The sequence below is a fragment of the Quercus lobata genome, chromosome 9 (genome assembly GCF_001633185.2).
Source record: "Quercus lobata isolate SW786 chromosome 9, ValleyOak3.0 Primary Assembly, whole genome shotgun sequence".
NCBI lineage: Eukaryota > Viridiplantae > Streptophyta > Magnoliopsida > Fagales > Fagaceae > Quercus > Quercus lobata.
In genome coordinates, this window is record NC_044912.1 from 14,235,200 (window position 1) to 14,248,264 (window position 13,065).

At 33.1% G+C, this 13,065-nt stretch overlaps 1 protein-coding gene across 1 annotated transcript; it reads left to right on the forward strand.

The window, feature by feature from the left end:
- Positions 1–1,318: 1,318 nt before the first annotated feature.
- Positions 1,319–6,185, forward strand: LOC115960767 (transmembrane ascorbate ferrireductase 1-like). Its single transcript, XM_031079758.1, has 4 exons — positions 1,319–1,777; positions 4,297–4,345; positions 4,437–4,636; positions 5,687–6,185. The coding sequence occupies exons 1-4, from the start codon at positions 1,634–1,636 to the stop codon at positions 5,987–5,989; spliced, it is 696 nt and encodes a 231-aa protein (XP_030935618.1). The 5' UTR covers positions 1,319–1,633; the 3' UTR covers positions 5,990–6,185.
- The last annotated feature ends 6,880 nt before the right edge of the window (positions 6,186–13,065 follow it).

Below are 13,065 nucleotides of genomic sequence, written 5' to 3' on the forward strand. Positions count from 1 at the left end.
TTTACACTCTTAATACACATGCCAAATTTTATGCCAATCAGATGTTATTTATTATATGATTCATAAACTTATTTTTTATACATAATTTTAAATTATAAAAATTTACAATTTAAACAATTAATTGATAACGTAGCTTTTAATTTTTTATCTTATAAAAATTTTACAAACATAAATAATATAAGAAAAAATATATAATTTAACAGGAAATTTGTGAAAAAAAAAAAAAGAAGTAATTTGTAACCAAACTTTGTTTATAAAATCCTCCGATTTTCACTGGTCACTAAATGCTAATCTCTTGATGTACAAAAATTCAAAGATGCCAATCCATACGCTTGGCTCCAATCTCTTAATGATAGTCACGGTTGAGTCGAGTCACTGAGTGGGCCCAATTTCCTCAAGAGGCACGTACCATTCCACATGATCATAAGAAATCACCATCACTAACACAGCCAACTGCCAATGCTAAGAACAAAGGACGATTGTCATTTAACATTTGATAAGCCCCCACTACTTTTTAAAAATTATGACGTCACAGATGACATAAGCTGCTAGTCTTTGCGGTCCAAATTGTGTCTAAGTTCACTGTATGTATATAAATTATAAAAGTTACCTATCTCCTCCCCATATATTATTAATTATTTTTCAAAAATTTACAATTTTTTTTCACTAATTCCAAAGTTCTCTCTCTTTATATAAGATATTCCTATATATTTACCGCTTAATAAGTATCCGATGTAATAGTTAACACAATTCAATCCATACAATACGACGCTTAACACAATTCAATACAATATCAAATCAACATAATTACATAAAAATGAGTCGAACTTATTAAAAAAAAATCTCATTTTCTTTTTAATATAAACCAAGATGCCTAGCTAGGTAGCTAAACAATATTTTAATAATAAACGTGAATCATATTTGAATAATCAAATATAAAACAGTAAGGTCCTATTTAGTGAGCAAGTGTAATTTATTTTTATTACTATTTATAGGTTCCACCATACTTTTTGATACTATTTATAGATTTTATTATATTATTTCAGTTAACTTTTACTTTTATTTACAATATTTTTAATAAAAAATTTTCAACTATAACAAAATAAATGAATTTCTAACAAACCCTAAGGAATCAAATTCCATCCACGAGGTTGTTTACCAAAGAAAGAGAAAACGACCAAAAACACACACAAAAAAGTTTGCTAGCATAAGTATTGAAGTCTTAGGTATGAGTGGAAACGCAATAGGTTATCTCATACATCAGAAAGTCGACAATAATAATAGCACAATAATATCTCAGATGAAATATATGCAAAATGTTGAAAGGTAAGTAAAGAATGAGGGGTAGAAGAAAAGACACAAAGTTGTGGGGTACACCCTAGACCCCAAAAACCAACAGTACTCTCCCAATCAGAGAAATCAACGTGGCAGCAACCATCCAATAATGATGATAAAAAGATTTTCATCCGACGGTCAAATCAGCTAAAAATAACAATCAGCAAGAAAAGGCAAGCAATTAAAAGACGTTACCACCAGAATATATTTAGCCATAAGAGATTGCTTTCATTTCCGTATATAGCTATTTTACAAAGATCAGGGTAGAGGGGATAGAGTTTTTTTGGTTCAGAGAAACATGGTACTTGGTGTAAAGGCTATTCCTTTCACGTTTGTGGCACACGTGCTGGCAATTTTGGGTCTGGTTTTAGTGTTGGTTTGGACCTTAGATTTCAGAGGTGGTTTCGCATGGGAAGCTCCCAACAAGAGCCTCATCTTCAATGTAAGTTTTTCTAACTCTAACTCTATCTTTCTCTCTCTTTTTGCTTCTTGGGTTGGTGGTTTTTGTTAGATTTCTTGAAGGGTTTTTAAATTTGTATCATGTATATACATATATACACTTGTTATGATTTCCAGTACTAGGTTTTGTTTGGTTGTAATTTGTGGGGTTTTGTAGAATTGTAGAAGCTCTCTCTCCCTCTCTCTCTCTATCTCTCTTTCTCTCTTCTGGGTTCTGTAATTTTCGTTTGGTTTTTGGGTGTTTTCCTGTGAGGTTGAGTCGGTTGACCATGTCTATCAAAGTTTGTGTTTGTTTCACTGTTTGTTTTGATTTTTGTGTGTGTGTGTGTGTTGGGAAATGAAGAAATCTTGTGTTTCTTGGTTTCTCTGGACATTAACAAGTTTAGTGTTAAATTTGATTTTTTGATCTTTTTATTGTTAATGAATACTATCTTAATATTTTACTTTTACTTTTAAGTTATGGTTTAATGGGTGACCTAGGTATTATTCCTCTTGTTTATTGGCATTTGGAATTTTTCTTGATCCTCTCTCACTTTGAATATGGTATTGGATGCCACTCCAATTGGCTTGGACTGTTTCAAACTTTTTTAATCATATATATATATATATATATAGTTTAATATCAGTAACAAAATGCACAGGACAGCTAAGCCAAGCACTATTTTTTTGTTTTTTTGGGTCTTAATGTCAATTATTTGAAATTTGGCTAGCTTCTAGTAAAGCGGTTCACACTTAAACCAAGAGTGATAGGTTGATTCTTAATCAACAATACCAACTCTTTTAGATAATAAAATATTAGTACGAACTTGATGAAATGAAAAGACTTTCTTTCTTGATTAGCAAAAAAAAAAAAAAAAAAAAGACTTTCTTTCTTGAACTAGGGTTATATTTTCTAATAAATGGAAAATTACTTGTTGCCATTGTAACATTTACCTATAGCCTAAACCAGTTAAAATCCCAAGCTGTTTGTTTGGTAGTAGTGATAGTTTTTTTGAGAAACTGGTAGTAGTGATAGGTAGTTGCCTAGTTTGGTAGCACGTACCTACCCATCAAATAAAACCTACCTTTCTAATTGTCTCTTTTTTCTTTTCTTTTTTTCGGAAGAATTAATAATTTTTATTTGAATAAAATGAGTATCACTATCATACGGCTCCACAAAATTATTAAATATCTTAACTCTAGTACAAGTAAAATTTACCTAAAAAGGTAAAATTTACCTAAAACATTTGATATTATTTTTTAAATAAATAGTAATTTATAAAAGTACCCATGTGAGGGTCATTATTATTATATTATATATATTTACGACATAAAAAAATTATATAATATTTAGACTTTAAGGGTTTTTTTTTTGGTTTTGTTTTTTTTGTTTTCCCTTCTGTGTGTATGTTAGGAAATTAATGTAGCTAGGACACATAGCAACCTACCCATATTGGAATCAAAATAATTAATGAGGTTTCGAATTCCTTCTTCACATGAGCTGTGAGTCTTGTGCTTATCCCATTATCTATTTTAGGGTGATTCTGAACACTCATGTGCTGTAACATGCGTGTGGTGCCAAATGAATGTTTATTATAGACTTATAGTTATAGCTAGACGTGTATTCGTGATATTCTTTGGGAGTTTTAAAAAATTATTTTGGCTTTTTTTATTTTATTATTTTATTAATTCACATACCAATACTTTGCATAATTTCATATCCTCCAGAAATTTTGTAGCCGAAAATTTTTATGTTCTTCTCGGTCTATAAATTCTTATATTTTTTCGATGGACTAAAAATCATGCACAATCATCATATTGGTGGTAAATCACAATCAATTACCATAAATATGCATATCATTTCCTTCCAGCTAAACAAATACTAAATAAGAAAGGAAAATATTGGGTAAAGTATCACTTATGTTAGAGTGCAAAACAGATTCCCAAATTTGAGTTGTCCTGGTCTCTCGTAAACACATACATACATTTATACATTTTGAGCATATTAAAGAAAAAAAATATATATATATATTTATATATATAAATAAAAACATGTTAAACGCCATAATGGTTAAAATTAAGTATCTTTTCCACATGTCGAATTATTTGATCTTCACGTGATATATATATATATATATATATATAGAGAGAGAGAGAGGCAAGAGTTAGGTACAGTATTTAGGTGTTATTCCTTAGGTTCTCCTCTTAAGATTCAGCCATGTGAATTTTTTTCATGGGATGAAAGTATATTTTTTAGTTAAGTAGCGACATGCCTGAATCTTAAAAGAGAAATCTAAGGAACAACACTTAAAATACTGTACCTAAGTTTTGTCTATATATATATATATATGTAAGATATATTTGCTAAATCATCGGTTATTTCTGTAAAAAATTTGTGGTTGATCAACTAAAACTTTAATTTTATGCAAAGTATACCTTTTTGCTTGACTTGATTTTTTATGTACGTTTGCAATTTCTATCATGCAAAAAAAGCCTTACATGTCCATTAATTTCTCTCTACAGCTACATCCTTTTTTGATGTTGGTAGGCTTCATTATCATAGGGGGTGAAGGTAATTTACAAATCATTCTATATAGAATAAGGTTAATTTCTAAGATTCTCCTACATGCATGGTAATTAATTTGCCATTAATTAAAATGCAGCCATTATTAGTTACAAGTCACTTCCTTTGAGGAAAGACGTGAAGAAGTTGATACATATGGTGCTTCATGCCATTGCTCTAGCACTTGGTATTTTGGGAATTTACACTGCATTCAAGTATCATAATGAGAGCGAGATTGCCAATCTCTACAGCTTGCATTCCTGGCTTGGAATTGGGATTATTGTTCTCTATGGTATTCAGGTAAAACTACTTGCACGGGATAAATAAATAAATAAATAAATATATATATATATATATATATATATAGGACAAACCTTAGGAACTAAAGTGGCAATTACACTTTTATTCTATCATCCATATGCTATGCTGTAGTAAAAATATTGTAGGACAAAGTTTACATATATTAATTTATAAAATATTGTTAGAAAATTTTTATGAAAAAAACTAATAATTTTTTTTAAAGCTTTTTATATTTTTTACAAAAATGATATCAAAACTTTTCAAAAATAATTTATTAACAATTTTTGTAAGGACATCCGTTAATAAGACACAATATTGTAAAGCTTCTTAGCTTCTTGCTTAGATTTTATTTTTGGTAAATTACATTTTTGGTCACTAAAATTAAGTGTTGGTTTGATTTTGATCCTTTAAATTTAAAAAATTTGGGTTTCAAATGGAATTTAAAAAAGAGAACAATTTGATCAATTCATATATATTTTTTGTTTATGTGACTAATGGGAGACTAAGACACCCCCATTTTTTAGGGACCAAATTGAGCAAACCACATATTTGAAGGACCAAAATCAAACCAACTCCATATTTGAAGGATCAAAATCGAACTATCCTAATTTCAGGAACTAAATTATTCCATTTTTGAAATTTGAAGAACTAAATCTAAAGTTTCTAATATTGAAGAACCAAAATCAAAATTATCCTCAATTTTAAGACCAAAAGTATGATTTACCGATTTTCTTTTCTGAGAGGAAAAGAGAAAAGATACTTGTTGGAATGTTATACACATGTTGTACCTAAAAGGCAAAGAAACGTGCTTGGGCTTCGAATGTAGGGTCCAGTCTTTAACTTTAATCACAAGGTCATGTTTTAAGCAAGGCCCATCACAAACTTTGTTGTTAATTGAAGCTCAGTTAAGTGGGCTCACCTGTCCTAATTGTAACACCCAGCATAATAATTCAAGTAAAAACTCATACAAATAGAGATGTGTTTAATGTAAATTTCATTAATTTTCTTCATGAAAACCAGCCTAACAACATTGAGAAAATAAATTTGCAGTGGTTATATGGGTTCCTGGTCTTCTTCTACCCTGGAGGGACTATTGGGCTTAGGAGCGACTCTGTTCCTTGGCATGTGGTATTTGGACTTACTGTGTTCACATTGGCTGTGGGCAATGCTGCAATAGGATTCTTAGAGAAACTTACTTTCCTTGAAAATACAGGGCTTGCAAAGTATGGCTCAGAGGCCTTACTTGTCAACTTCACTGCTGTTATTACAATATTATTTGGAGCCTTTGTTATATTATCTGTTCTTTCTCAGTCTCCAGCAGAAGATGATGAAAATAGCTACTCTGCTATCTAATAAGATGTTTTTATATATTCCTTATTAAAAAAACCTTATCAAAAAAAGATGTTTTTATATATTTGATGTATGGATTATTTTCCAGTGACTGGATATTGTATGGAACAAGGATGTTTGGTATCTGTATTTTCTGGACATAAAGATTGTGACATTTACCTATAAATTATTGTAGTTTATCCACTTATGGATTTTGTAATTAAGGATCGATTTAACAAATTAAATTAGAGTTTAATGACAACGGATCAATTAAGTGATTGATGACTACTTTCAATGGATGATCAAAAGGTCTATGGTAGCACAACAAAAATGACTTTTTAGCAAGAAAAATAATGAGGTCATTTCCAATTTGAAGACAGAAAATCAAGTTCATTAAAGACTTGTTGGCATTGCATCAAATCAACTTAAATATAAATGTATGAACAATATAATTTGATCTTTCTAGGGTATTATACAATAGCAATTAATTAAGTACAACATCTTTCTTTAACAGTTTATTATCTTTCTCAAAAAGTTGTCAACAGATAATGGCTACCACAATTCACTAATCAAATCACGTGGTTTGGGATCAAAGTGAAAGGTCGAAATAGAACAGGTAACAGCTTTCTTCACCACTCATAGATCTTTCAAGCATTTATGGAGAGGCCTGGTCTATATGGAGTAGGAAATGCTAACGGATGCTCTTAGGGTAATAGTTGACAATCCATTTAAAAAAAGTTTTTATGGAAAAGGAAAAAAAAAAAAATTAATATTTTGACAACTTTTTTCATTTCCCATAAAAGTAGTGTCAAAATTTTTCTAAATGGATTGTTAATAATTGTGCTAAGGACACTCGTTAGCATGACTCATAGAGTAATGCTAAGATCACAAAATATTTTACAACGTTTTTACAAATTGTTGATGTAGGCAATTCTAATTGGTTCTCATTTGGGACTATTACTAATATCACTTTTTTACTTACCAAGGTAATAACCACTCATCACATCAGCAATTTATAAAAAATATTGTAAAATAGTTTATAATTCTAGCATTTTCCATTTACATTTATCACTGACAAAAAAATATATACCTTAAATACTTTGACCATTTAGGAACGGACTAAATAATCAACATTTCTTTTGTAATTGACCAAAATCGAATCAACAATTGCCTAGCTAGTCCCCGTGCGTGCCTGAAATTAGTTCTAAAAGATAATCAACATAGAATATGTTGATGCAGTTAATTGTAGGGTTAGGCTAAACAATGAGCACTTGTGCAATAAACAACATAATTAAAATGATATCAATCAAGTGCCGACCAAGACCTTTTTGATGCTTAAGTCAGAGAATAACAATTTTTTCAATAAATTAAAAGAATTCGAGAGTAAATTGAAACTTTGGTGGCGTATTGTTAGGAAATTTTGGGTTAATATATATATACACAAACACACATATGTTCACAATATTTTCACAACAAATATTAGGTAGCATTGTCCCACCATTCCTTAAAAGTTACCATGGCTTTTAAGTGGAGTTGTGATGTACCTTTGTGTTAGAACTTCTTTCCCTCTCCCCTATGTGTGTGTGTTTGTTTCTAAAAAAAAAAAAAATCTTAGGTAGCAAGTTATTACAGGATGTAATTTCAGTAGTGGATTCAAATTAAAAGCCTGAAATAACTTGTTACTTAAAATTTGCTATAAAAATGTCGTGAAAATGTTGTGGATGTAACACTTTTTTATATAGTAAATGTTATTTTAGCTGGGCTAATGGGAATGCTTTTAGGCAAGAATTTACGAATTGGCAATTAATTAACTTATTGTCTTTCCCTGACATGGCTAAACTGAACTTTGAGTCCGAGATGACCTACCAATTCTACTTGCATCAGATTAGATTAAACCATAATATTCGGTGAAGTTATAATTATGACAAAATAAGTGTTAAATTTTCTTTATGATTTTTTTAATGGGTGGTCACTTTGAGAAACTGATGTGGATAAATTAATACCAAATTCCTGGTTCTCTTATACAAGAAGGATATTGCTATGACCTTAATAGCTGGAGAGAGAAGAAAAACTTACGCCAATTTTGAACATCTTCAAGTTTTATATTTCAATCTCTGAAATTTTAGATTAAAAGAAAAATTAGAGGTGTTTTAGGTTTTAGTAAACATGATGGTATTGGAGCATTGTAGTACAAATATGAGGCTAAATCTTAAAACAATTTTACTAGTTCCTTGAAGTTAATTTTGGGTGTGTTATGTGTGTGAGACTGGCATAGTCATATAGGATGTGTAAATGTAGGTTTCTATTATATCTCTTTTATTTTTGGGCCCATAATATGATGAACCAATATTTTTATTAATACTAGTGAAAGTCTCATGCGTTGCATGGCTTTAGTTATGAATTTTCTGTATATATATATATATATATATATATACATATATATATATATATATATATAAATAATAACTAAAAGAGTTATTATTACATAATTTTAGAATTTTTGTTTCTAACTAAATGAATGATTCTTATTACATAAAATGCATAATTTTGTATATTTGTCTTTATATATAATATCTCTAATTAAAATGATCAATAAAAAATTTTATAATTTTTTTTATAATTCCTTATTTATTAATGAATAGGGTGATTTGAACTCAAGCAATTAAATCTTTTCTGATACTTGCATAAATAAGGTTATCCTAAAATAATTAATTCAAATTTAAGATTAAAAAATCAATTATATTTGTACACCTAAAATAAATTTCATTTTTAATTCTTATTTTGATATTTAAATCATTTGTTTTAGTGTTGATTTTATTCAAATGGTTAACACCCTAACTTATACAACTTGAGTAATGTCTCTAAGGCTGCGTTTGAATCGGCTTCAAACCAATTCCAGAAATCAATTTCCGGAAAATGCGTGCGTTTGGCTGTCACGGAAAACATTATTTTCCGGAAAATGATTTCTTGTTGACCGAAATTTTCAGTTTGACCACGGAAATGAATTTCTGCTTTCATTTTCACTTCAATGGATTTCCGAAAAAAGAGAGAGAGCGAGCGTGCGAGAGGAGAAAACCAGTCCGAGCTCCAGTCCGTGCCGATCTCCAGTCCGAGCTCCAGTCCACGCGCGCGGACCAGTCCGACGACGGCGATCGACGCTTCGCGAGATCGCGTCGGATCAAGATCGCGATCGACGGCGCGATCTCGTGAAGCGTTGTTCGCGAGATCGCGCCGTCGATCGCGATCTCGCCTTCGCGAGATCGCACCGGATCGAGATCGTAATCGACGGCGCGATCTCGCGAAGCGTCGACCGCGAGATCACGAACGCGAGATCGCGCCGTCGCAAGACCGCGACGTTGATCGCGATCTCGCGACGGCGAGACCGCGATTTTTCTAGGTTGTGGCTTGTGTGTTTTCTGGTTTGTGTTTTCCTCCTTCTTTTCCAAACACTAGAAAATATTTTCCGGAAAATTTTTTGAAATACAACCAAACACACAAAAATATTTTCCTTTTCCGGAAATTAGCATTTCCGGAAAATATGTATTTTCTGGAAAACGTTTTACGGCAACCAAACACAGCCTAATTATATTGTGTTTTAACCTTTAATAACACATATATTAATATTACACATGAAAAAAAAAAAAATATATATATATATATATATATATATATAATAATAATAATTAAAACATTTGAAAACAAAATAAGCTAAAATCCCAATTCATTAATGACAAACAATCCAAATTTTTGAATATTTTAAAAAAATGAAAATAAAGTTAAGTAAAGATAGACTTACATAGAAATTTGGACCGATGGATCTAATTTAGCCAAATATTATGAATGGTCTAAAATGATATAGGAGGAATTTTAAATTGAATTTAGTTTGACTTTTGAAGAAATATAGTCATGAAAAATTTCATAGGAACCTTAAATTTAATGATCTAAAATGAAAATAAAATTAAGTAAAGATAGACTTACATAGAAATTTGGACCAATAGATTTAATTTAGCCAAATATTATGAATGGTCTAAAATGATATAGGAGGAATTTTAAATTGAATTTAGTTTGACTTTTGAAGAAATATAGTCATGAAAAAGTTCATAGGAACCTTAAATTTAATGACCTAAAAGGATATTGGAGGAATTCCGCATACTAAGAAATTAGCACAAAGCACAGACATAATTTTAAAATATAAAAATAGATAAATATTGATAAAGTCTTAACAATGAATAAGAAAAAGTAACTTGGAATCAGATTGCACTACAGCACATGAAAGACATGTTTTGAACCAAGTTTGTTCATAGTGATAGTCAATTGAAAAAATCAAAATACTTACAAACTAAATACATAGAACAACCAAAACCTAATACACACAAAATAATTCAAAAGTTGAGAATTTAAAAAATAAAATAAAAAATATACCTAAGAGAAACCAAGAATTTAAATAGGGGTCCATTGTTTTGCTTCTTTATAGAAGACTTCCTTTGACATAATATCTGTAAGGACACAATTCTTTGGCGGCCCAATAAGGATGTTGGGCTCGCGCATGAAAGATCCCTCACAATATGATTTGTAGAGAGTGGGCTTGAAAAGCTAGCCGTTGGTCACGGGGCGATGCCCGGTCTTGGTTTTAGAGGAATTCGTGTAGAAAAAGGATTTGGGCTTGAACATCTAAGCCCTACGGCGTCGCATCCTATGGGATGGGCCTCCTCGGACTTGATCCGAGGACCATTAGGGTCTTATCCCGGTTACCCGACGATGGGTTTTTTCTGTAATCTCAGGTGCTGTTGAGATGTTCTCACCCAGATCGTCTCCCTTTTTTGGATGTGGGATGGGAGTCCCCCTTTTAGGTTTACTTACTTTTTCTTTTATACTAACTTACGTCCGATGTCCTTCGTCCACGTGTAGGGCCAACCTTTATTAGACCGATATTTGTCCCATCAGTCTAATCCCAGAATTGTGGGGGATGGTTGATAAAGCTGAAGAATACAGCTCTGTTAGGTGCAGAGCCTTATCTGGGAAGGGTAGTGTAGGGATAATTCTCCCAAGATATTTTAGATCTCCTTCCATATTTATTCCTTTATTATTATTTTTTTTACCCCTACCCTCAACGGGGCTTTGGGTCTGCCGAGGACGAAACTGTGCTCGGCTGCATCTCCGGGCCATTACTTTTTTCGGCTTGGGCCTTTAGACTTCCCACGAGCAAGTGGGCCTAGCCCATAAATTATTGGGCCCCACAATAGCCCCTCAAAACCCTACCGTCCAACATCCTGATTGGAATGGGGGGTTTTGGTAATACCAGGCCCTTATTGTGACTCACTTAATTCAGCCTTTGACTGACGCTGGCGGCTCTTCATCTACCCAAGAAGTGTACCGGTCTACAAGGTGCTCCTCTTAATTTCTTCATGATGCGTTTAGGCCGTTTGGTTATCCGAAGCGCGTCTTTAATATCTTCCCTTCACGAGACTTCCCAGATTCGACAGTTATTGATGGCGTGGGGGAACGGAGCGGGTGTATTCTTGTCTGCAGACTTCCTCGGGGATCTGAACACATTAAGTATTCCCCTCTTCGTCCCCTATATAAAGAGGAGAAACAAGAATCGTTTCTCCCACAGATGAATCCCTTTAAGATTTGAAAACCCTTAAATTCCTTCCGGAGTTTACTTTTACTTTCCGGTTATTCCTTAGCCTGAAATACACTCGCCATAGCAGTAAGCGATGAAAAAACCATTCCCTTCCCAGAAACGCCCTGTCTTAACGAAGCTCGAAATGGCTCGGTCAGGGCAAGGATGGCGGAGACTTAAGATTTGTCCCCCCTTCCTTTCAGCCAAAATCCGAAGCAGGGACTCATCACGTCAAACTTTCGGCGTGACTGAGTCGAGAATTCCCATCATCGTAACCAACCGCTCTCTTACGAGCATACCTAATATGGCTCCAGTGTGTTAGGAGTCAGGAACGAGGCAGGGACTAAGTGTCTCTGCTTCTTCCTCTCTTTGTTCACTGGTGGCCCTCTCCGCTTCCCTTTCTTAGTCTTCCCAGCACCAGATCCATTCTGGTGCTTTCTCTTCTCCCTCTTTTGCTCCTTTTCTTTCTTTTCATCTCTTCTCTCTTCTTCTCCTCCTTCTTTACTCATGTCCTCCATCTTCCTCATTCATCTCCTCCATCTTCTTCATTGATTTCTTCCTTACTATTTCCTTCTCCTTCATCTTTTTCCAAAGAAGGCTTTTATCGCAATATGAGCAGTATTGAGGCAGAGATTGGAGAGACTTTGAAGACGAGTTTAAAAGACGCCTGACTGTTTACTTATCTGTACTACGGATGTTATCGTTGCTTAGGCAGTTCACATTTTGTATAGGCTTGTTTGAGCCCCCTTTTGTACGTTGTAATAAATTTTCGTATTAATAAAAATTGTTGTTATTTTATTTCGCATGTTCCGTCTCTATGCTCTCTTTCTTTTTTAAATTTGCAAACGCTGTTCGGCACAATAATATAGCATTTGAATCGATGACAAATAAGGCCAAAATACTCGCTGATAAAAAGATGTCACCATAACTTTAACAGAGTTGCTTGACATAGCAATGCGTACCTGTGAATAACGATACTTGCCCGAAACAATGCTGGGATTAGAACTGGATGCTCTATGCGGTATAGGAAGTAATCATTCAAAGACATATCATCCGCCAAAACGAACAGCCCCCTTAGGCTACCGAATAGTGGAGTGTCCCACCATCATCATAACACCTTTATCGGCCTTAACATTTTACAGTATTTGAGCCGGAGACTTTCCCATCCGAGCAGTTGGTTACCCCATAGGCTTGAGTCCGAGGACCATGCAAGGCCTTGGTTTTGTACAAAACTTGTGGATTTTCTTTTTATGTACTTGGGTTCCCCATAGGCTTGAGTCCGAGGACCATGCAAGGCCTTGGTTCTGTCCAAAACTTGTAATTTTTTCTTTTTTGTACTTGGTTTCCCCATAGCTTGAGTTCGAGGACCATGCAAGACCTTGGTTCTGTCCAAAACTTGTAAGATTTCTTTTTGTACTTGGTTTCCCCATAGGCTTGAGTCCGAGGACCATGCAAGGCCTTGGTTCTGTCCCAAACT